This window comes from Rattus rattus, chromosome 11, assembly GCF_011064425.1.
Source record: "Rattus rattus isolate New Zealand chromosome 11, Rrattus_CSIRO_v1, whole genome shotgun sequence".
Taxonomy (NCBI): domain Eukaryota; kingdom Metazoa; phylum Chordata; class Mammalia; order Rodentia; family Muridae; genus Rattus; species Rattus rattus.
Genome location: NC_046164.1, coordinates 72,511,585 through 72,536,312, shown reverse-complemented (window position 1 = coordinate 72,536,312; position 24,728 = coordinate 72,511,585). Strand labels below are relative to the sequence as shown.

Sequence of the window (24,728 nt, the reverse complement as noted above, 5' to 3'; positions counted from 1 at the left end):
AGTTTTTCTGACCCCCCAGGGTGATGAATCTTTGGCCATCTCCCATCCTTTCAGTTTGTCTGAAGTCCAGAGGTTAGGCGGGTCAGCTTCCCAAGGCCCTTCCAGTTGGGAATTGAACTGTGAGTGAATCCTAAGTGTGTGAACGGACAGGGAGGGCCAGACACCTGGTTCTACAAGCCCAGGCCTGCTGACGTCACAGGAAGGAAAGGCGTGAAAATGGACATGTACAGAAAGCTGGCTCCAAGAACTGACAGGCTCATTTAGCCCCCATACCTGTGGGCATGACAGTAGGAGCAAGACTTGGATAAGGCTCAGCCCACAGCCGGAACCCAGCTTGTGGAGAGAGGGCGGGTGGAGGTGCAGGTGGAGGGGCAGGCTGCGCGGCCCCCAGAGATGAGAGTGACAGGAGTCTACAGACCAGCGAGCACCCCCTGGTGGTAGGCTCAGCGTGGTGGGCCTGGCTGAATTCTCCATCCAGATCCAGGCCCTCCTTGTTTGGGGCTTAGTCAGGATGCGGACTTAGACCACAGGGCAGACTGGCAGCCAAGCTGGTAAGGTTGGGACAGGAACACCTATTCTTGGTTTGGTGAGTTTTTTTTTTTCAGCAAAACACCCTAGGGCAGAGAACAGTTCCCAGCCAGGAGCCACAGGTCAGAGTAGGATAGGAAAGAAATTGCTCATGGGCTAGAGAGGGAAACAGAGGCACAAACCTAGGGGATCTCTACAGTTTCCAGCAACCTGACTCATATCTGCCTCTTGCAGAATTCTGAGTGCCACCGGGGCCTTGGTGGGAGCTGACACACTTAACGAACTAGGAGCCAGCGAGATGGCAGATGAGGCCTTAGCTGGGCTGGATGAAGGAGCCCTCCGAAAACTGGTAAGTAGCCCGATTACTGTACCATGGGGTGGGGCAAGAGCCGACCCAGGGATGTAGGCCACTTCTCGTGTACTTGTCAGTACCTAAGAAGGGGGATGGGTTTGGAGGAGAGGCTCAGGGAACAGTGCCAGGTTGGTTCCATTTGGCTGCTCCAGAGGCCCCCGTGGTATGTTCCTGTCCGTGTCTGGTGCTGAGACCTGGTCCCTGCCCACCCCCAACTGTCACCTCCTGTTTAAACAGTAACTGTTGGGGACTCACCCATGGGGCTGCTACAGGTGTGGGAAGGCTGGATCTGCCTCTCCCCAGCAGCCTGGGCACTGCCCACTCCTGGCAGGCTGCCCAATGATAATGGGCAGCAGTGAGTAATAAACCAGAGAGCAGCAGCTGGGTGCTGAGCACACCACCTTACAGAATATTCACGGATGCTGGCAAGCACCAGCACACTGTGCAGGGAAGTCGCATACCCAAGTGCTCTGGGCTAAAAGCTTCCTCAGGGTCCAGACCTCAGAGGTGAGTCTCAGGATACCTAGAGTGATGAGAAAGGCTGGAAGAACCGGGAGAGAGATGGGCTGTGGGCCCATATGAGTTCTGTGATGTCTGGTCTGTTGTTTTCTACTTTAAGCATTGACGTCTTGTAAAAGAAAGGGGGAGGGGCGGTTAATACAAAATATAGGTTGCTAGTGTTAGATAGGGGTATGGACCTGACTTTGGGATAGAGACTGGATTGGTCCACTCCACTCTTGTTTACCAGCGTCTTCCTACTCCCAAGTACACAGTGGCAGTGGGACAACACAGCAGAGCAGTAATACGAGTCCACCAGCAAGGCCGTGCAGTAGGCCATGGGGAGAGGGGCCACGCCCCACCATCCATCCCCTGATCTCTGACAAGGGCAAAAATATATAGACTTTACTTGCTCTACAAGTGTCCCACACCATTGCCAATCCTTTCCCCTAGAGGCAGAGGCTTGAGCCACTTGGCCTAATTGCCTTGACCTCCCCTACGCAGTTGGCCTGTGTGTCCTGAGGCAAGAGCTTTAACCCCATTCTGAGTTCACCACAGCCAAAGGCTCTCTGCAGTCAGGAGATGGGGTTGGGTCTCCAAAGATGCCCACCAGTCACCTTCATCGTTCCTCAAGAAGTCAGTCTTAATGTTTTCCAGAGGGAAAGCCACGCTGGGTGTTCATGCACTACCGGGGTATTCTCCCAACCATCAGACCCCATTCATGCAAGGCGTGGAAGCTGGGAAACGCATTGTTAGAGGAGAAACAGACGTAGTAGTTGCCGGACGCACTTCCTCCCAGCCCCAGGCCTGGGAGCAAAGGACAAGGGAGACCCAACCCTGTCTTGGCTCCGCGGCCCCAGACCCACCCCAGCCCGGAGCTTCATCGCCCTGTGCGCGCCATTGCTGTGCCCAGAGCTGTGAGGGTCCCACCCTCCGGCTTCGTGGCAGGAACGGGGGCGTCCCAGACCCGGCTCCTCCCCGCGGGGCCCGGCCTTATATGGGAAGCTGTGCCCAGCTGACTAGGGGAGCCGCAGTTGCTTCCGGCCCCGCTCCCGCACATTCCTGAGGACGGGGTGGTGGTGGGCTGCGCGGGACAGGGGCACCCAAGGACAAGCATACTGCCTGTGCCCCCTGCCACGTGTCTGCACACCTGCCTGGTCTGGTGACCTAGGGAAGCAGCTTAGGCGCTGTGAACCTCCCTTCCTTTGCAGATGTGAGGTTAAAGCCGGCGGTGGCTGGGGGCTTCCTGCCTGGCTCCTAGCTGCGGCGCCCGGCTGGAGACTGGGTGGGTGGGGCTTGGGCGAGTCCCGCACTGATGGCCGCAGCCTATGGGCCTTTAGCGCCCCCTGGCGAGGCATTTCCCCAATTGCTATTTACACAGCGGACAGCTCGGGCCTGGGATTAAGGGAGGACCTGCTGGAGAATTGCTTCTTGTGCAGGTGGAGGAGAGCCCGAAGCTAGGAACGCTGGGTAGACCAGATGCCCCCAGCAGCGAGTGTAGAAAGCAACGGAGCCCCGCTCCCCTCCCCCTCCATCCTCCCACAGTAGGAGGAAGCACCCTCTTTCCTCCCAGGAGAATTTCACTAGGCAGTTTCGGAAACCATCCCCTTCCCCCTGGCGGACAATAGTTCTTTGTATTTCCTTCCCTCCCTCCCGCAGTCCCTCTACACACGGTGGGGGCAACTGAGAGGGTGAGGAACTTTAGACACAGTAGAAACACTGTGGCCTGACCTTTGGTGTTCAAGAGGGTGGGGAACACAGGACACAGCAGGGACACTTGTCAGAGCTTTGCCCACAGTCCCAAAAGGAAGGATGCCAGGGAGTGGCCCGCAGAGTGAGGCCCAGCCAGACCCTTCCACTTAGGGGATCCAGTAGTAGGATCCCAATTCCCAAGTGGAGACACTGAAGTACCCAGGGGTTGTAGAAATGGCCACATTCCTATCTTGTACTTTTTTCTGGGGGTTGGAAATGAGGACCCATGAGACAAAGTCATGGAATCTCTGGACCTGTCTGGACCAGCTGTCCCCTAAAGCCACCAATCTCCAAATGTTCTGTGGAAGTGAGCTTCAACCTCTTGGCTATAATAAGGTCTCCTTAGATTTTGACATTTCTAGAGCAGGTCTTGTTTCAGGGAAGCCTTGCAGTCAGAGACCTAGGTTTAAACTCTCAAGTTATTAACCGTGAAGAAGATTCCCAATTCCCTCTCATCAGATGAAATAGCGTATCAAGAGTAGATAAGGGATCTGCATTGGCCCAACAGTTAATTAAGAGCATTAGACCCAAATTTGGTTCTCAACACCTACATCAGGTGGCTCACAACCAGTTGTGACCCTAGTTCCAGGGGATCTGATGCCTTCTTCTGGCCTCCACAGGCCATATGCATATGACATCCGCTCATACAGACACATGCAAACACATAAATAAAAATAAATCTTAAAGGGAGGACAGGTGCACCCTTTACTCCAAGTACCCAGGAGGCAGAGGCAGGAGGATCTCTGAGTTTCGGGCCAGCCTGAGCTACAGAGCTAGTTCTAGGACAGCCAGGGCTACACAGAGAAACCCTGTCTCAAAAACCAAACAAACAAAAATGGCAAATAGGGATTTTTTTGGGGGGGGGGGTCACTGACAGTTTGGGTCCTAATAAATACGTCAGTGTTCTGTCTTTTCCTTTTCTTCTACTGACTGACTAGAAAGGAGAAGAGACCACCCCTGGGTCACTGTTTCCTTCCCATCTTTTGCTCTGTCCCAAGGGTTAGTGTCTCATCTGGTCAATTCAAAGCAATGACGGGAGATTATGCCCTGACTGTAGAGCAAAGACTGGGACCTGGTGGGGGAATCTGGCCTGGGCTTCAGAGAGCTGGCCTGCCATAGCTCCTCAGGAATGTGGATCTGGGAGGGCTGTCCCTAAGGCTTTGCCTGCTCTCTTCAGATTAATACAAGCTGGTTAGTGGCTAAATTGGGCCAGCTCTCACTCCCTGCTGAGACCTATTTTTCTCTGCACACCCTATACCTCCCAGCTCCCCAACTGAGAAAAATCAACTAGGAAGAAGGTTGGAAAGGAGAATTAGTCAGGATACCCTGCCCTTACTCGCTCCTGTTTGTCTATCAGACCCTCACTGGCCAACCCTGAGCCAGCCTTCTGAGGCTCCAGTCAGCTCTGAACCACTTCCACTCCCTTAAGATCCCTTAAGATCACTTTGCCACAAGGAGTGGAGAAGGCAGCAGGCTGGCCTGGGTGGCACATAGAAAGTGCTCTTTGCCGAACTGGTTTCTATCAGGGCCCCGACTTCCTCGGAAGCTGAAGGGAGCTGCTGTACTCTGTGGACATCTCTGGGGTATCTAGGTAGACCCTCTTGCTTGCTGCCTTATCTTTCTCTCTCTAGGGGACCAGCCCTTCCCACACCAGATCTTCCATGTTGGTTAGGACTAAAGTCAGTAAAGGGGGGAAAGGTAACCCTGCCAAACAGGGAGCTACCACTCCACAGCGCCCGCTTCTGCCTCAGTTTCCTATCTGACATCTTTCCCTGCAGGTCTCTGCTACTCTGGGACTAGATAGATCACCAGGGGACTTCTTTTGTTCTTTTTTTTTTTTTCCCCCGGAGCTGGGGACTGAACCCAAGGCCTTGCGCTTCCTGGGCAAGCGCTCTACCACTGAGCTAAATCCCCAACCCCACCAGGGGACTTCTTTGCATCCCTGGTGGTAGTTCAGAAGGGTGACCACCCTTTTCCTGCTGTGACTCCCTGGTCTAAAAGGTTAACAAAAGACTCAAGAGAGCAGATGTCAAGTCCCACAAAGGGGTGCCCGGCCGCTCGGCACCTGGCTTGGGACGGTGTTTGCCACCTGCACTCTCACAGAAGGTGTTCCCGGCACCACAGTGCACAGTGGGCCTCTTGGGATCTTTGATGTCATGAGCTAGGTCTCCCCTAAAAAATCCTGAGTGGGAGGCAGGCACATGGAAGGCTTAGGGTAGAGAGAGTGGAGACAAGCCATCCATTGTGTCCCAGGCAGAACTGTGGGCAGTTGGTGCCAGTCCTTTGCCCCTGACAGAATGCCCACCCCTCTCTCCCACCTACATTGCAGCTGGAGGTCACAGCAGATCTGGCAGAACGGCGGCGGATCCGCTCAGCCATCCGGGAGCTGCAGCGGCAGGAGCTAGAACGAGAAGAGGGGGCTCTGGCATCCAAACGATTCCGTGCTGAGCGGCAAGACAACAAGGAGAACTGGCTACAGTGAGTGGCAGGGGTGGGCTGGGTTTTCAGGTGCAAACGTGCCCCAAAAATCAGCTCATGTGGAGGCAGATGTGCCTGTTACCCGTGAGCATCGCAATGCACAGGGAGATTTGTGGATAGGGAACGAGTACTGGCCGTGGATGTGCAATGTGGGTAACATGAGGCATTGGCGCCTGTGTCCAGGAATGTGTGGGCGGGTGGGTGGATGGATGGATGGATGGATCCAGGGATGGATAGATGGATGGATGGATGGATAGATAGATATTGATATATATTGATGTTGATATATTGATATTGATGTTTGCTCAGAGGTTCTACATAGGTAGCTCCATGTCTCTCTGCCAGTGTTCTGGCCTCTGACCCTGACCCATTCCTTGAGCCCACATCCTCCAGACCCTGTCATGCAATGGTGGTCACACTCACGTTGTCCCTGCAGCTCTCAACAGCGAGAAGCCGAGCAGCAGGCCGCCCTCGCACGGTTGGCAGGGAGACTGGAGTCCATGAACGATGTAGAGGAGTTGACCACACTGGTAAGGCTCAGGGCAGGCGAGGGATAGGTGAAGGGTAAATGAAGACCTACCTGGATTCCAGAGTGCAACCCCCTGTGGCCTGCCTGTCATCCATAGCTTCGGAGTGCTGGTGAATACGAGGAACGCAAGTTGATCCGAGCCGCCATCCGCCGTGTGCGAGCTCAGGAGATCGAGGGTAGGTGCCCACTGTAGACTCACCCTTGCCCTGCACCTCACATCTCACGTCACTTCCTGACACTTGTCCCTGCCCTTCCAGCTGCCACCTTGGCTGGGAGACTATGCAGTAGACTTCCCAGTAGTGGGTCCCGAGAAGACAGCAGGAGGCAGGCAGCACACATATTGGACCCTGGTAAGGTAAGGAGTGCGGGCGTGAAGGGAGGACGACCCAGTGCCTCCTGACAACAGTAGTTCAGGGCATAGTACCTGTGAGCCTTTGCTATGCTGTCATTTGACTGGGAGCTGGCCCCTGGCCAGTGTTCGAGGAAACCCCAGAGCTCGTTTCTTACCCTCTCAGGCAACTCCAGCTATATGCCTTCCACTCCAGACCTTGAACTCAGATTTTTCTCTCAAAGCTAGCCTGTCTACACAGCTCCAAGTTACTTGCTGTTCCTTCCCCAACACTACTCTCACGGATGATACACTGGCGCCTCTCTTACCTTCACCTCTACCTTCCACCCCTACCACTACCACCCAGCCTGTGCTCACCAGCCAGAAGGATCTCCTAGAAATGCAAGTCTAGTCCTCGCACTGCCCCTGCTTAAACACATCCCATGCTGCCCCTTACCCTCCAGTCAGCATCCTTACCTTGGCTCTCCAGGGCATGCCTATCCTCTCTGTTCTTCAGATAGTGTAAGAATTCAAGACACACCATTTCCACTAATGGCCAGCAGAGGACGCTAGCTGCCTAGTCCTGCACAACTCTGATTAGCTAGACTGAGGCTAGAGCTCTGGATGAGAGGGTCCTTTAGGAATGGGAGTCCCCAGCAAGTTTCCTGTTATCGCCAACCTCTGGCCTTTGGCTCTGGTCCTTGTCAAACCACCTTTGTCACTGGCCAGCCTTCTTTATGCAGGTGTGCCTGCAGGAAGCCATGCCCAGCCCCTCTGCTTTGCATGGCCTGCTCTGTCAGCTGGGTCCTCCGTGGATGGGGGTGGCACTCAGAGAAACCTTGGTTGCCTCCTGTGTGTCCCCTGCAGGTGCCAGAGGAAGAGAAACAGGGACAGCAGACAGAAGTACGAGAGCCAACCCCGACCCCAGAGGACACCAGCCAGGATGTGACCACAGTGACACTCCTACTGAGGGCCCCGCCTGGGGGCACGCCCAGCTCACCTGCCTCCCCTGACAGTTCGCCCACCACGGCCTCTCCAGAGCCTCTGCTGGAGCCTGCTGGGGCCCAGTGTCCTGCTTCTGAGGCTCCAGTCAGCTCTGAACCACTTCCACACCCTTCAGAAGCTCCCAGCCCTGAGCCTCCCATGTCGCCGGCACCACCAAGCTCTCAGGGGCGGGTCATCAGCAAGGTGAGTTGGGTGAGAGATGGGGATGCCAGGCAGGTGAGTTCCTTGGTCCGAGAGCCCTTTCCAATGTGGTGTTTCCCTTGGCAGCCCCTACTTGGCTCCACAGAGCCCTCTGATACCGTGGACTCCACCAGAGGCTCCTCGAACACTAAGAGAGCAGGTGAGGATCCCTGTACAGGTTACTACGGGCTTCTGCTTTCTCCTGTCCCGTCCCAGCTCTCCCTGTCCCCCTCTCCTTTCCCTGCCTTTAGAATGGGTTCCGATGCTTCTCTAGCCTTCTCAGGTCCAGGCAGTCCCTGACACTGCCCACACAGCCCCTGAGGTGTTCCTCCCCTGGCCAGGCCCACTCCTGCCACCCATGGCCAGAGGCCTTCTTACAGCCTTGAAAGGCAACAGACCTCAGGCACATTCTTCTCCCCAATAAGGGAGTACGCCCATCTCCCAGCAGGATCTATGGGTAGTACTGGCGGCAGAAGGGGGGGTGGAGGGTGTCCCTTAGTCCCATCAGTAGGGAGAATCTGGATACCTTTCTCTGGCCCTAGCTTACTTCTGGCTCCTAAGAGTGGCCACATCACCCTGGGGTCAGTGCAGGAGAGAGAGGAGGTGCCGGTAGGAGAATTGCCGATGAGTAGGCAGGCCTCAGTGGGTGTGGTAAGGAGGCTACCGAGGTGTTGAGGAGAGGTCTGTGATGTGAACAGCACCCCACCATCCACTTTCCTTTCTCTTCACCCGCCCCCCATCCCCCGTCATGGCTGCCCCATGCTCACCAACCTCCTACCAGACCTGGCTGAACCGAACCCTGCCAACGCCTCCCTGTCTTGCTCAGTCCCCGACAGCCAACCCAAAATCAAGGTACCGTCCGTTTTTTTTTTTTTACCATCCCTAGAGTCTGGGCAGTCTCTATCCCACCCAGGCACTGACGGCTTTCGTGTCTCCTCCAGAGCCAGCCCCCCTTGCAGGACCATCCCAGTTCCGTCGAGCTGGCTCCGTGAGAGACCGAGTGCGCAAGTTCACATCTGACTCTCCCGCGGTTGCCAGGCTCCAGGATGGCCCACCCCGAACAGCCCTCGCTTCACCGACCCCCACAAGGCTCCCGGGCCCTTCCCTCATGAGCACCACCCTTGCCTCCTCCTCCTCCTCCAGCAACTCCTCCTCTCCAAGTCCCAGTGACACTTCCTCCCACAAGAAGCAAAGAGAACTTGCTCATTCCCTGGCCCAGCTTCAGAGTTGCCCTCAAGAGGAGGGCCCTGGGGGGCGGAGCTTGGCTCCCAGGTCCCTTGAAAACAGAGCAGGGGGGCCCAGGCCCTGCTCAGAAGAGCCCAGTACCCCACCACCCGTGGCCATCGGCACTGGAGAGCCAGGGGGCAGTATGAAGACTACATTTACCATTGAGATCAAGGATGGCCGTGGTCAGGCCTCCACAGGCCGGGTGGTGCTGCCTACAGGCAACCAGAGAGCAGGTAGGCTTCTCCCTGCCTGGGTGGAGTGCTTGCACCCCCCAATTCCCAGTTCTGCATGCAAGGCAGATGGTGCTGCCAGTGTCCAGGGTGTGCTCACCTTGACTGGCACTGCCCACACTCCACCTGGCCTCATCAGCAACCCTCTCCCTCCAGAACTGACTCTGGGACTGCGGGCACCCCCGACCCTTCTCAGCACCAGCAGTGGGGGCAAGAACACCATCACTCACGTCAGCAGCCCTGGGACTGTGACCCGACTGGGCAGTGTCACTCATGTCACTACCTTCAGCCATGCCTCCCCTGGTAACCGAGGAGGCTGCAACTTTAAGGTGAGCCTCTCTACAGTCCACCAGCCACCACCGTTCACCACCTTCAGGGAGTGCTTAAGGGTATGGGCGAGCTTTCTCTACTGTGCTCCTCCATCACTGTGCACACAAAGAAACTGAGGCCGGAGAGGCGTGTCTAAGGCTGATCCATAGTCACCCAGAGGCGTATCTGAAGTCATATGCTGATCTTTTGCCATTTAGTTTTGTTTTATGTCGAGTCTCTTGTACCCTGGGTTGGCATTGATCTAAGTGCATAGCCAGAGCTGACCTTGAACTCCATCATCCTCCTGCCTCCACCTCCTACATGCTGGCATTTACAGTCGTGAGCCGCCATGCCTGGATCCACTTGCTAATCTTTGATCCTTGCCCCTAAATTGATCGGTTCACTTCTCAGCGAACAAACGTGAAGGCTGCAGTTCACAGGCGGTGGTAGGGGCCTTTGGCCCTCTTCCTGTGTCAGCCTCTGCCATGTACACCCCTGTTCCCACCCAGCCCTGAACGTCAGCCCCGGCGTGTGGATCAGATCACACGCTAATGCGAACTCAGCCCAGTCCATCAGATTGTTGATTAGCATCTTTGCTGTGGAGGTGGGGTAGAACCAATGATGAAGACAGGCAGGCAGGGGGCACCCGGCATGTGAGGCGGCATCAGCCTAGCAGGTGCCACAGGAACTGAATCCGAGGTGTCCCTTCCATTATTCATTCCCAAGCTCGGGATCAACCGGTTGGGAGCTCAGCTGGGAAAGAGGTTCCCGGTGGGCTGCCCAGGTAATGCCCTCTGTGCTGTATGAAAGGCTGGATGGGGCTTTGACTGAGGTGAGGTGGTCAGATGGAGCTAGCCCTGGGCCTTCCGAGGGGTAACAGGAAGAGAAGGTGAACGAGATCAGCCTTCTGGCAACAGAGCAGGACCCAGAAGGTTGGGGTGGCTGTCGTGAGGGACGGTGACAGATGGGGCTCTCGTGGTGAGTGAAGTCTTGGCTCTGGCACTGACAAATGACCTGTCTCCCCATCTGAGGAGAACAGATGTTGTGTCCAAGATGCACTTGTGCAGGGTCCGGGGTTGGATCTGAGCACTTTGGCTGGGTTAGAGGACGTGTCTCTCAGGGACAAGCCCCCATGCTAACAGACTGCCTAAAGTCTCATCTTCCTGTTCCTCCACTGTCTTGACTTGCTCAAGGCTTTCTAAACTAATGGGGCACGAGAGCAGAGATATGCAGGGGTCCAGCAAATGGAAGTCTCACAGTTGATCTACCCGGCCTCTCAGTCCATGCCCTGTTCCCCCCCCATTCTTCGACCTATGGGCCATGGGGCTCTCTGATCTCAGTAATCCTTGAGCTGTGCAACAGGCTGTCCGCCTGTTTGAGCAGGCTACCCATCCCCCTCCATCCCCTCCTCAGAGGAGCCCAGAATAGGTTGGGCAGTTGTTCCAGCTGGCTGGTGGCAGGCTGGGAGGCCAGCAGGGGCGGGGCAGGCTCTCTGCCCTTGCCTTCGCCCTCAGACCAGCTGCGACACTGCCAGCATAGACAGCAGCCCCTGCTACTGTCCCACCACTGTACCCCAGAGCCCCGACTAGCAGTATGCCGGGAGCACCAGGGCCTGGGCCTGAGGTGGCTGCAGCCTTTGAGGAACGGTTGAGCCAGGCACTACAGGAACTGCAGGCAGTGGCTGAAGCAGGCCGGTCAGCGGTGACCCAGGCAGCTGATGCAGCCCTAGCCACTGTAGAGCCAGTGGCTCAGGCAGCCGAAGAGCTTCGGGCCGAGACAGCAGCCCTGAGCCGGCGGCTGGATGCCCTGACCAGGCAGGTGGAGGTGTTGAGCCTACGACTGGGTGTTCCACTCGTGCCGGACCTGGAGTCCGAGCTAGAGCCCAGCGAGCTGTTGCTGGCTGCTGCCGACCCTGAGGCCCTCTTCCAGGCAGCTGAGGATGCTGGGACCCCCGTGGCCCACCCGCCTGCCTTTAGCACCCGCCGCAGCTCTTCTGCGGGCCCCTCTCGAAGCAGCAGTCTCGTAAGTCAGCCTGTGGGAGGGAACTGATTTGAACCCAGCTCTGCTGAGTGTCTGTTAATGTACCGACGCTGCTTCCGCCTCAGTTTACCTCACTGTACAGAGTGGTACAGTGTAGAGTAAGGTCCCTCTAAGATTGGGACAAGAAGGTGCCAGGCTCTAGCCCTGGCAGCTGTCCTGCAACCTTAACGAGGCCAAGCCTCTCCAGAACAGCTGCCACCTTGGATCTCCTTACCCTCATGACAGACAGAAGCCCTGCTAGGAGGGGAGGGCTGAGCTGGGCCTTGGCTTCAAGGGGGAAGGTGGGAAGGAGATCCCCTGGGGGAGTTAGGTCGGTGCTGGATGCTCCTTAGATAATGGGTCCCTGCAAGGCGAGGAAGGAAGGGAAGTTGTAGAGAGCTTCTAGGGGTCTCAGCTTGGGGTAGCTCCAGTCAGACACCTTATTAGAAGCCCTCGGGACCTGGTCCAGCACTTTGGCAATCAAGACCTGGGATCTGTGCTGCCTACGAGGACGCTAGAAATGAACCATTAGAAAGAACTCAACCTCAGGATTGAAACCACTGCACTCAGCCCGCAGGTCACATCACACTCACTGAGGACCTGTGGGAAGAAAGTCATTCAGCTGCCCTAGCCTCTGTTTCCCCTCTTAACAGAGACCGTAAAACCCTCAGTGCTTATACACATACTGTTCTCGACTGAGTGGGAACCGTGGTTACTGCTGCTACCAATTCGTATTCGTATGACTCTGGATATGAGGGAGACTCTATACAAGGCTCACTACAGTGGGCCTGAAACCAACATGGCCAGCCTACATCAGCAGGCCCCTCTGGCTGCTGGGGTTATTTTTAATGCTATGCCAGCAGCTCCAGGATCTAATCCTCTTCCACCCAGGTTTCACCCACATCCCTGCGTAAAACCTACACCCTCTCCACACTCTGTAGATGGAGCCCGATCCAGCAGAGCCCCCCTCTGCCACAATGGAAGCAGCTAATGGAACAGAGCAGACTCTGGACAAAGTGAACAAAGGCCCGGAGGGGCGGAGCCCCCTGAGTGCAGAGGAGCTGATGGCCATTGAGGACGAAGGAATCCTGGACAAGATGGTATGTTAGTTAGGGCTGGCAGATGGGGGGGGGGCACTGGCTGAGGGGAGGGATCGGCAGGCCCCAGGTATGCAACAACTGCTTTATCTACAGCTGGACCAGGCTACGAACTTTGAAGAGCGGAAGCTCATCCGGGCTGCGCTCCGTGAGCTCCGACAAAGAAAGAGAGGTAGAGAGCCAGTTGCCCTCCTAGATGTAGCCACTCCGTTCCTCAGCTGCTGCCCTCATTCTGGAGCCCTCCCGTGGTCACTCCAGCTCAGTAGTTGTCCACTCACCTGCCCTTCCCTCGAGCCAGGTGCCCCCTGGCCTCCTTGCCCTGTGTCAGCACCCTCAGCCTTTCTCCCCCTGCACCTAACTGCTATCCTCTGACCGGTGTGGCTTGCTTGAATCCACACAGTCCTCCCAGTTGCTCCTCGCTCTGCTGAGACCCCGTTAGTCTCTGTCTCTGGGTGTGGCCGCTTCTTTTTCCTGCAGCTTCTTAGCCCTTCTGTCCCTCACGGTCTAGGTTTACTTCTGAGACAGCTGTTCTCTGAGAACAATTACTCTCCTACCCAGCTAACCCTCTTCACCAGCCTCTTTCTCCAGTGTCCTTCGGCCGAGTCCGATCGCCGATTCCTCCACCCACTCCCCATTTAGGTGCTCCTTCCGGTTGCTTCTCTCCTTCCTAGGACTTTGACGGTCCACCTCTCAGCTGCAGTGTTCACCCAGCTCTCTCCCCTCCGGATTCAGCTTCTTGTTGCCATAGAAACTTGTCTTGGATCCGGATGCCCCTTTGACCGCAGCTGTTCTATGTCCCCTCTTCCATCTGCAGAGTCCGTCACCCTCAACACACACACACAGCTCTGGGCCTAGTTGTGGTCGTCCCCCCCACATCCATCCCTAGAGAGGCAGTGGTTTCGTGTGTCCTTGGTGTTTCTAACGAGCTTCCTCCACTCCATCCCGTGTGCCCCTTGTGTCTGTGCATGTGTGCTGTGTGGCGCTGGGCTGCCCTTTTGGACACGCATGGGGCATCCCCTGCTCAGACCAGAGGGACAAGGAACGAGAACGGCGGCTACGGGAGACACGGGCCCGGCCAGGCGAGAGCCGAAGCAATATGGCTACTACAGAGACGACCACCAGGCACAGCCAGAGGGCGGCTGATGGCTCGGCGGTCAGCACACTTACCAAAACTGAGCGGCTCGTCCACTCCAGTAAGAGGCTGAGCAGGGTTTGGGGCTCAGGGTGAGCTCAGTGTGATTCCCTCTGCCTTTCATACACTTCTTTTGTCCCATTCCTGTCCTTCTAGATGACGGCACGCAGACTGCGCGCACCACCACAGTGGAGTCGAGTTTCGTGAGGCGCTCGGAGAGTAAGGCCACCTGCTCCCTCCTGTGCCTGCCTGCCTGCTCATCTCCTTAAACACTCTGTGTCTTCAACTGATCCTTCACTTTCATTTCTCCACTGTGGCTATCGCCATTCCTCCTTATATCCAGCCCAGGCCCTCACCTCACTCCCTTTCCCACAGATGGCAGCAGCAGCAGCAGCAGCACCACGGTCCAAACCAAGACCTTTTCCTCTTCCTCTTCCTCATCCAAAAAAATGGGCAGGTGAGCACGGGGCAGTACCTCTAGGGACCTCACTGCATACCCATTCTGCAGAAAGGCAGACTGACATACTGAGAGAATGAACATGCAGTCGAGGAGGTATCAGTTGTGTCCTGATTGCTTTGTGATCTCTCAGGCACACCACGGGGTAGGGGTGGAAGATGCTTGTGGAGGCCAAACATGCTGAGAGTCTTACACTGAGCCTTAGACCCACCTGCCACTCCTTGCTGGCCGGCACTTCCAATGTCTGCAAACCATTTCTGGGTCACAGAACATGCTGCTGACTTGAGGCACTTATGGCACAGAGGATAGCAGGCAGGAAGCCAATCCCCGGAAGTTCCAGGAGCTCTGAATTGGTGACCTGTATGCAAATTCCAGCCCTGCATACAGGTGTCCTCTGAAATCCTACAAAGAGACCTTAGTTTCCTCATTGTTGGAGGAAATAGTGTGGATTCCTCTCACCCTTGTAAAGTTTGTTTCCTTACTAATTTATTCATTTTGGCTGGATCTTTTGTTTTGCTTCGTTTGACTCACTGGGTATTAGAACCTAGGGCCTCACGTGAGGTGTGCTAGGCTAGTACCGCACTGCTGAGCAAACATCCCTGGCCCTCTTTTCACTTTTTCCCTTTGAGGCGAGGTCTCTCCCTAAATTGCAGCTTATTAGTATTAAACTCACTCTGTGGTCCAGCAGGCTTTGAACTTGCCTCAGCTACGTAAGCATCTGGGATTCGAGGCCTGCATTTGCTTTTTTGTATTTTTGCAGGGTGGGGAGAGGTGGGTCCGTGGTGGAGTGTCACTGTATGTCCCAGGCTGGTTTTGAACTTGTGATCCTGTAGCCTCAACCTCCAGAGTTCTGGGATTACAGGAGCACACCAACACGTCAAAGTCCCTCGTAGTTTTTCAACAGCAGAGTGGGGGGCTGGGATGTAGCTTGTTGCAAAGCATGTGGTTAGCACACAGGAGTCTCTGGATTCCTTCCCCAGCACTAGGAGTAATAAAAGGACGTCCAGTAAAGTCTTCAGAGGCCAGAGCTACTACTACTGTTACTATTTGGGGCTGATCATTCTATTCCTTTGTTTTGCTTTGTTTTGTCCAGTCCTAGGGATCGAACCTAAGGCCTTGTGCTTCACTGGGCAAGTTCTTTTTTTTTTTTTTGTTCTTTTTTTCGGAGCTGGGGACCGAACCCAGGGCCTTGCGCTTCCTAGGCAAGCGCTCTACCACTGAGCTAAATCCCCAACCCCGGGCAAGTTCTTTATTGTGAGCTACCTTTCTTTTTTTATTGAGTCAGAGTTTCCCTAAGTCATCCAGTCTGTAGCTCAGGTGGTTCTCGAACTTGTCATTTGTCTAGGTCAGCTTCCCCAGGAGCTGGGATTACCAGCCCGTGCCACAAGGCCTGGAACTGGGGATTAAATCTGGCCAACAATCCCGTATTTGTGCCTCTCTCTATGCACTCCCCTGTAAAACAGGCGTGGCAAGGACACCCATTCCTTTCTGTTAAGGACACCCTCAATTCCCCCTAACCTCTTTCTCATGTGTTAATGGAAGTTACTGGTGGTGTTTGGTGCGGTATAAGACCTCTCAGAAACCCTGCCCCAGAGCAGCCCAGGAGGACCCCATGCTGCAAGTTTCCGTGTCTCCAACAACCACCACCACCAAGCTAAGGATCCTGGTCTGCTGCCAAGAGAGCGGACCCATTCTTCCTCCAACCTAACATCCGTCTTGTCTCCCTCCAGTATCTTCGACCGAGAGGACCAAACCAGCTCACGTTCTGGCAGCCTGGCGGCCCTCGAAAAACGCCAGGCAGAGAAGAAGAAAGAGCTCATGAAGGCACAGAGTCTGCCCAAGACCTCAGCGTCCCAAGCGCGCAAGGCCATGATTGAGAAGCTAGAGAAGGAAGGCTCTTCGGGGTCAGTGGTAGAGGGGGTAGAGAGATGGTCTGGGCGTTGGGGAAAGGGCCCAAAGCTCAGTGGATGCAGCCAGAGATGGGAGAAGCAGGGTACCAATGTGACGGAAAGGTCGTGGTAGACTAGACCAGGGGTCCAAAGGGTAGGCTGGCCCATTAGTGGCGTCTTGTGACCCCCTTCCCCATGCCACCCCCACAGCAGTCCTGGCACACCCCGTACAGCGGTACAGCGTTCTACCAGCTTCGGAGTCCCCAACGCCAACAGCATCAAGCAGATGTTGCTGGACTGGTGCCGAGCCAAGACCCGTGGCTACGAGGTGAGCCCAGCGGAGCGCCTCAGCCTGGCACCCTCTTCTGAGAATTATTTGGCAGCTGTCACAGCTCTGGCAGGGAGCGTGAAAAACATTCTCAGATGGGAAGACTTAAGTCTCAGGGAGACCACATGTCCTGCTCTGAATCTCTTGGTGGGCATGATTCAGAGACAGATCCTGCTCTTGGGGTCCCTTCAGTGCTCCACCCCGTAAATTTCTGGGAGGGAGGGAGTGACTGGAACATACGTGGCCATAACCTCAGTTGAGTGGCACTGGGATCTCACTAGCCCCTCCCCCTAAAAAAAAATCACCACCTAGGGGGTTAATGAACTCAACTGGAAGACGCTCAGGTTTTAACTGCTCACCTACTGTATGGTCTTGGACAAACAAGGTCTCGCTGGGTCCAATTGCTCTAGGACTGGGATGCCAAAATGTGGGGGAGGGGCAGGTAGCAACCATGGGAGAGTTACCCCCAGCGTTCTGACCGGTGCCTCTGCCTCCCAAAGCACGTGGACATCCAGAACTTCTCCTCCAGCTGGAGTGATGGGATGGCCTTCTGTGCCCTGGTGCACAATTTCTTCCCTGAGGCTTTTGACTATGGACAGCTTAGCCCACAAAACCGGCGCCAGAACTTTGAAATGGCCTTCTCATCTGCTGAGTAAGTATGAGCCCCGTTCTCCTGGTGTCCGCTGGGATCGGCAGCCCTGAGACCCCCCCATGGAAGTGGCCAGTTGTACAGTGGGTCTGCAGACAAGACCCCCATCCCCAGAGAGTTTCCATCCTCCTCCACCCACCTGTTGCTGAGTGTGCCAGGGGCCCACCGGAAGGAAGGAGCGTCAGGCCCGCCCACCAGCCCAGGCTAAAACCCATCAGGTGGCCCTGTCCATAACCTCTCCCTCCTCCATCTGCCCCTGTTCCTCCTCTCTCCGTTTCTCTGTCCTGCTGTCCTCCCACCATTACCAGAGCTTCCTGCTCCCACGGGATCCCGGCTGGAGATTCCAAAAGGAGGCTCCTGGCCCAGGCACCATGCCCGAGTGACCTATATAGGCCTATATAGGACATCGAAAGCCCTCCACTTTGGAATCGTTGCCCCTTCTGCACACTGCACCCAAGCACCCTCCTCCATCTCTTTCTTATCCTTCCCTTCCCTTTCTGGTTCCCTCTAGGATTTTTTTTTCTCCTTCCCCTCCCCCTCCCCCACTTCTCTCACGCCTCCCTCACCCCCTTCTCCCTGGGGCACAGCCCTCCTCTCCAACCTCGGCACCAATGCCGATGCCCCCCCTCCCCGCGTTCCCGCTTGCCCCAAGAGTTCTCTGCACCTGTGACTGGTTTGGCCCCCCACCCTTGTCTGCACCCTTTGCACCATTAGTGATGGTGGTAGTGAGCGCACGTCCACCATTGGGAGGGGCATGCGGGGGCTGGCAGATCATGCACTGAGAACATAACTGAACTCATGTCTCTGTATGTGTATGTGTGTGTGTCTCTGTCCTCCCTTCTCTCTTGGCCTCTCTTCCCTCCTTCCTGCACCGGGCCCCGCCCCCTGCCCCTTCCTGGCCCCCTACCCTCCCCAGGACCCATGCGGACTGCCCGCAGCTCCTGGATACAGAGGACATGGTGCGGCTTCGAGAGCCTGACTGGAAGTGCGTGTACACGTACATCCAGGAGTTCTACCGCTGTCTGGTCCAGAAGGGGCTGGTAAAAACCAAAAAGTCCTAACCCCTGCTTGGGGCCCCACGGTGAGAAATGTCGCCTCTCCCACCTGTCTCGTTTCACCGGAATCTGCTCATCAGTGCACTAAGAGGGATAAGGGGAAAGTGTGAAAAGCAGGAGAAACTTAGAAAAGCCAGAGGAGACAGGCAAGACCCTCGGTGACGCTAAGGTATGATAACAGGGAGGAAGACTGACAGGGAGCCTAGGAGGCCCCAGGCTCGGCCCAGGATGGCAAGCTTTAAAAGGAGACAACTAAACCGGGGTCCGAACAGTTCAGACTGAGGGAGGGAGAGGAGCGGCAGGCACAGGGACAGGCCCAGCAAGGCCAGGGACAAGAGAGATGGAGAATACAGCTTCGCCTGGAAGGGAGGTTGAAGGAAGGGACCACAGTTTGAGTTTGAGTGTTCCTGTGAGGACCCAGGAGCCAAAGGTTATCTGAGAGATGTGCTCAGACTAGCATTCCAGAACAATCCCTCGGAGAAACTTGGGATGTTCAAGATGGAACGGCATCAGAGGTAGAGGAAGGGTCAGGATGGTGCGGGCTGCCAACCTCAGCATTCAGGAGCCTAAAGGATCACAGTTCAAGATCAGCCTGGGCAAAATAGCAAGGCCCTGTCTTAAAAACAAGCAAACAAGAAAGACAGGCTCCCTGATCTGGCTTGAAGAAAGAGAGGGCCAAGACGCCACTCAAAGTCGGAATGTGCCATATGGGGAGCTGGTGGTGTCTTTCTCCAAAGCGGGGAACTTGGGAACAGGACCAATTCAACAGGGAGATGTTTTTGGCTGGATTCCCCCAAGCCATATGGCTTTTCTCTCTGGTCATATCACCTCAGGGCCACAGGAAAGAATTCCGATCCGAACTGGTTTTCAGGTCACAGAGTGAGGTCAGGGTCTCCGTTCAGCGGTTCTTTCTCTAGCTCCACCACTACATTCCCACCGATTCTGTTAGACAGAGGTCGTAGGTGGGGGGTAGGGATGGGACCACAGAAGAAGGCAGAGTCTTTTTTTTTTTTTTCCGGAGCTGGGAACCGAACCCAGGGCCTTGCGCTTTCTAGGCAAGCGCTCTACCACTGAGCTAAATCCCCAACCCCAAGAAGGCAGAGTCTTACTTATCAAGCACCGGTGAGCACAGGCAGAACCAGCCCTGAAGTAAAATAGAGGTCCAAAGGGAGCATAGGAATTGCTGGGAGAAATGTGACTTAGGGATGGAGTCAACAGGGTTGCACAAGGTGCTCTCTTGGGTCAGGGCCCCTGGGGGAAGGAACACGTGTGTGTACACACTGAGACTCGGGTGTGAAAAACAGGCTTGGTGCCGTCTCTAGGTCATATATGGTCTCAGCCCCTGCTCAGCAGGTCACTCGAAAAAGAAAGGCTTTGCTCAGTGTAGCTCTGGCCCAGCAGGAAAGTGTGACTCAGCTACGTGCTGTTGCTTTAGTTGCCTGGTGTTTGGCTTGTCACTTGGTAGCCTGAACCATGTACCCCAGTATAAACAATGGCTTTATAAGGTCTCCAGGGAAGGCAACCAGGGGCAGGAGGGAGCTCCAGACTTGGGAGAGGGAGGCTGGGATCCTTGCAAAGATAACTGCAGTTGGAAGATGCTCCAGAGAGAGAGAGCCTGCCTCTTCACCATGGTACAGCTGGATAAACAAACCCAAATGTGGGGTGAGGATGACCCGAAAGGCACATAGCCCATCATTACTAGTGCCAGGTACCTGTCACTTATTCTGAGTACTTCTAAGGTCTCAAGTGAATTGGAGAATGTCTGATGGGGGTGGGGCAGGGGTGTAGTAGGGTCACAGAAGAGTCCCCATCAAGCATCCACGAGTGATCAGTTAGAACTGAGACGGAGGGATTTTTCTTCTTCCTGACACCTTTGTAAAAGGCCCGATGAGGAGCTGGGCTGTGATCCCAGCTACACCAGAGGCCGAGGTTGGGAGGTTCATCAATTTAAGGCTTGCCTGGTCTACAGAATGTTTTCAAGACTAGCCCCAGCAATTTATTGAGACTCTAACCTCCAAAAAGGTGGTAACCCAGCGGGAGAGAGCTTGTGTCCCAAGCCTGAGGCCCTGGATTTAATCTCCAATACCACAAAATGCAAAAATAGTCTCAGGTGAGCTGGGAGTAGATCCCAGTCCTACCACCATCCCGGGTATGACTATGCAGGTACCAGAAGGGGGTCTTAGGTTATCTGTCTCATGTCCTGGGAACAGCAGCAATTCTGCTTGTCATCCCTACTGAAATAAGCTTTGAGCAGTGTTTACAGGAGGCGAAACAAAAGGTATCTTAGTTTGGGACAGGAAGACAATAGGCTGAGCTTGTCCCCCATCTTAAAGCTGTAAGGGGGAGAGGTTCCTACAGTAGGGAAGGGGGCGCTCTAGGCAGTTGTCAAGGCCCAGGGTTGACAGCCTGTATCTCATACCAGGTTCGACCTGGCTTTAAACAAACGGCTGGGTTGGTTCCCTGAATAAAGCGTAGAACTCTGAAGGAGAATCAGAAGGGTGACTGCACCATGAGCTCCGTGTGGGGTGTAGACGACCCAGCTGAAATGACTAGGGTCTTCATCTGCCTCCCAACCTCCACCCAATGCAGATGATAGGGGTTAAAGAACCACTCTGGGAATACCACTGGCCTCCCTTGGAACAAGTGGGTCACTGGGGAATCCTAGGGGTAGAATAACACTAGCCAAAGGGGAGCCCCCCCCCCGGGGGGTATAATGGCCTAGCTAAGACTCTACCAACTGGGATACACCAGTACCTGAGCATGAGGTGGGCCCTCCAGAGAATGTTGGGGTCTAGAGCCAGAACCTGCCTGCCCAGGGTGGGGCATGGCTCACTCCCCAACCCCTCAAAATTCTACCTGCTTAGCCTATGGGCAGGATGGTCCCTGGGTTTGGTTGCGGGTTTCCCTTCCTGGAAAGCCTTTCTGATGGATGAGATTTCATAATCTGGAGATTATGAAAAGACAAGCAGACTGCGACAAAGACCTCGGGGTAGAGGGACACAGCAAGAAGCAGGCTGGCGCTGACAACAACTCTTGTGCCCCCCTCCCCTGCAGGATGCTGGTGGACTGTGTACCCTTGGTGGAGGTGGAGGACATGATGATCATGGGCAAAAAGCCAGACCCTAAGTGCGTCTTCACCTACGTGCAATCGCTGTACAACCACCTGCGGCGCCATGAGCTGCGCCTGCGCGGCAAGAATGTCTAGCCACTGCTCACACCGCCTGCGCTGCAGGCTGCTGTCCCCACGCCCCCAGCACCGGCCCCTCCCAGTGCGCCTGCCCACTGCTGCCCCGTCTGTCGAAACACCTCTCCCCCTTGTACACACGCAGCGTTTTGATAAATTATTGGTTTTCAACGATCCTGACTCCTCTCTGCTGTCTTGGGATGGCATAGGATTGTGAACTGTCCCCAAGTGTTCCCCCCACTCCCGCAGCCAGGCAGTGGGAGGAGTCGCCCGGGGAGTTCGGGAACTCCTATTTGATCCCTCACACCATCTACTCGCAGCAAGTAAGAAGAGTCTTGGCATGAGGAAGAAGATTTAGTGGAGCTGGGGAAGGGAAAGGAAGGATTGGGAGGAATCTTCCCCCACACCCATTTCCATTGCTTTGGAGACCGGCGTCGGCCCTCAGCAAGAGAGTTTATGCTCCCGGGATGCTGAGCGCTTCATTCTGTCTCCGGGGCGCTGGCAGGGGGTCCCAGCTCCAACGTGGCTCAGGGCTACAGGTCCGCGCGGTCCGAAGCGTCCTCGGGGGGCTTAGCGGGCGCCCACAGGTACTCGGGTGGCACCTTCGCTTCGGGCGCCGACTTGCGGTAGAAGCCGAGCTCCTGTACCAGCGCGTTTATCTCGTCCCGGGTCATTTGGCTGAGTGGGATTCGCTGAGATGGAGAAAGGGTAGGATCAGCATTTAGCCAAGGCTCTGGAGCCCCTCCCGCCAATGCCTCACCTCTAGTTCCTGGTAATTTCGGCTTAACAGCACGAGTTCGGGGTCTGCCCCAGGGAGGTGCTTCATCACTAGGTTGTGGCTGCAGGAGATGTTAAGGAGGTGGGAGGGGGAGCAGCAGCAGAGAGTGGTGGCTCCTGGGACACCTTAGCGGATCACTTACTTTAAGCCTAGGTGGGGACCCAGTCCTCACTCACTGTGAGATTCAAAGAATAAAGGGCCCTTCTCTCCACCAGTTAGCTTTCTTTCCTGCTTAGTTTTGAACTTCCTCAGAACACTCTGGGCAGTTGACACCAGCCTCTTTGGCAGACGAACATCATTTTCTCTCTGAAGAACGGAGGCTTCTCCCAGGTGCCTTCCTCATCCCCCTCCCCCCAGAACAGGAAAAGGATACTACAGTTGAATGTCCTGAGTGACAAAGGCCTTCACCTGGGAAGGAACCACAGCATTAGAGAACAGGGCCTCAGACCCTCTAGACATGGACAGAGAGGCCCACTGAGGTCATATACCAAGTCAGGTCCCCGTCTCTTGCCTCACCGAATAGGGATTCCCACCTGGCCCCCAGTCAGTGACCAGGGCTCCCTGACTCAGAGGGACCCCCTTCCTTCAAACTCACCTCCTTTAAGCGATTCAACTGTCATCCTCCACAGGTCTGGAGAGAGAGAAATGGATAGTAAATCAGGAGTCCCTTGCACGCCAGCTATACAGCTGAGGCGATGCCATCCCTAACACTGAATTGGGTCAGGCAGTGAGAGGAAAGAGCAAATCAAGGAGTAGAACTAAAGGCCCCATGGGCAAGGAGACCTCTGCACAGGTTGGAAGCTCGGGCCTAGAGCCAGAGGAAAAGGATGAGGGAGAGGAACTAGCCATGGGTCCCTGCTTGCAGTTACCGATGGCTGACCAATGCCCAGGAGACACGTGTTACAGCATTCTCCCTGTTGTCAGTAGACTTCTAACCATGGCCTTTGGCCCTTGAAAACTCATGGGAGAATCAGACTACAGTTCAGAGCTACCCTAAGGGCCCTGTTATAGGCACCTGCCATCTGGTCCCCACCCCACCCCATGCAGCGCTAGCCCTGCCAGCCACCTGTGGTCCAGCTTCATAAACCATCTGGCTTCTCTTCCCTAACTTGGGAGGATGGATGGACCCTCCGTACTCCCAACAGGAAGTCCAGACCTCCCTATCCCAGGCCTCCCTTATATTCCCTTTTGTTAAAACATAAAATAAAAATAAACAGAAAACAAACCAACTAAGGCCCACGAAGAGTCTGCAAGCATATGAATCACTTGGGAAGACGCTATCGGAAATGCTTGGCCGGCAGGATGATGGGGGCGGTGGTCTAAAGCGGCTGTGGTGTGTTGGTGTCTCATTTCCCTACCCTCTCTTCCAGTTCCAGCATAGTACAGTGAGGGGAGGAGCTTAGAAGGTCTTTTCTTCCCACCAGAAGAGAGATTCTGGAATGCCTGCCACTAAGTTGGGGTGGGGAGGAGGAATAACGGGGGGGGGGTATCCAGAGTGAAGAGATAAGTTGGGTTCTAAGGGGCAGTTTTAGAAAACCTATAGCTGGGGAAAGAGGGGACTGGTGTCCAGAGACCCACGGTTGGGCCAAGCCTGGAGGAGAGCAAGGGTTCAGAGTGCCAGGCCGCAAGGATGAGGTTTCTTGCTTCCACAGTAGATGCTGGGCATCCTGCTGTTGGCAAATAAAAAGGAAGCTTCCCGGGCCATGCAGAAGGGAAAGAGGGGGACCCAGGAATTCTGGTATCCCTGAGGCCAGAGTGGGCTGTATTACTAGGGATGAGGGGCAGCAGGGTTGTGGAACTGTCAAACCAAGGTTGAGAAAAGGCACACTCACCTCCACCCGCCCCCTGGCCAGGCCTCGAAGACGGTTCCAATCCGGTCGGTAGGTGGTGACGGAGGTGGCTGGAGCCACAAGGGCTGCGAGAAGCAGCAGCAGCGGCGGCGGCGACAGTAGGATGTTCATCTGTGCCTGGCAGGAGACGTTCCGCAGGCTGCACCCAAACTCGGCCGCTGCGCCACGTCTAGCCCGCAAGCTGGCCCCGCCCAAGCCAAAGGCTCCGCCCAGCCATAAACCACGCCTCCAAAGCTAGAAACAGCTCAACTCCCATCCCACCCAAATCGTGTGGGTGCTTCCCACTAGCCCCCAGCCCTGTTCCAGCTACTCTCTGATCCTCTAGACTTCATGTCCCCAGTTCTTACAATTTCCATAGTGCATTTGCCCACCGAGTGTGAACGCTCCCAGAGTGCCATGAGACAGCGCTACTTCGCGTCACTAGAGGGCGCAGGCGTTTCGCAGATGGACCCGAGGATTTCTGGGTCAGAGTTAAGATGAGGAAGCAGGCTCCTAGGAGATCTCCTTTATAAGCTTTTGAGGTCTTTGAACGAAATTCCCATCAAAGCTTCAATTCCCCAAAGCACACGTTGTAGAGAGGACATTACCTATGCCCCGCTCAAGAAAGCTCGGCGGGTGAAAACGCTGGTCATGCCAGCCTGACGCCTGAGTTTGCTCCCCCAAACCTGCACAAGAATGTGAAAGAAAAACACCAGTTGTGCTCTGTCCTCCACACGCATCCCCACTCGCGCACCATGGCATGTGCGTCAGGCACACGCACACACATAATAATAAATATAGATACTTACAAAGGAATATTATCCTTTTTACCTAGAAAGATTGAATGGGTTGATAAACATAATGCATCTCATTAGAACAGTATCTGTTCAGAGAC

At 55.3% G+C, this 24,728-nt stretch overlaps 2 protein-coding genes across 2 annotated transcripts; one reads left to right on the top strand and one right to left on the bottom strand.

The window, feature by feature from the left end:
- The first annotated feature begins 743 nt into the window (after positions 1–743).
- Smtn (smoothelin) lies at positions 744–21,400 on the top strand. The gene is given in 20 exon segments (XM_032916157.1): positions 744–877; positions 5,460–5,608; positions 6,045–6,138; positions 6,235–6,313; positions 6,395–6,492; positions 7,333–7,653; positions 7,738–7,810; positions 8,431–8,502; positions 8,592–9,110; positions 9,264–9,436; positions 12,377–12,535; positions 12,629–12,704; positions 13,558–13,725; positions 13,821–13,883; positions 14,040–14,121; positions 15,852–16,025; positions 16,221–16,338; positions 16,839–16,990; positions 17,904–18,068; positions 21,097–21,400. Coding segments are annotated over 19 exon segments (2,766 nt in total). The 5' UTR covers positions 744–826; the 3' UTR covers positions 18,049–18,068; positions 21,097–21,400.
- Positions 21,401–21,567: 167 nt separating this feature from the next.
- Selenom (selenoprotein M) lies at positions 21,568–24,101 on the bottom strand. Its single transcript, XM_032916156.1, has 5 exons — positions 23,837–24,101; positions 22,600–22,635; positions 22,378–22,412; positions 21,987–22,065; positions 21,568–21,918 (listed from the first exon to the last, which is right to left on the bottom strand). Exons 1-5 carry the CDS (start codon positions 23,963–23,965, stop codon positions 21,760–21,762), a joined length of 438 nt encoding a protein of 145 aa, XP_032772047.1. The 5' UTR covers positions 23,966–24,101; the 3' UTR covers positions 21,568–21,759.
- Between the last annotated feature and the right edge of the window lie 627 nt (positions 24,102–24,728).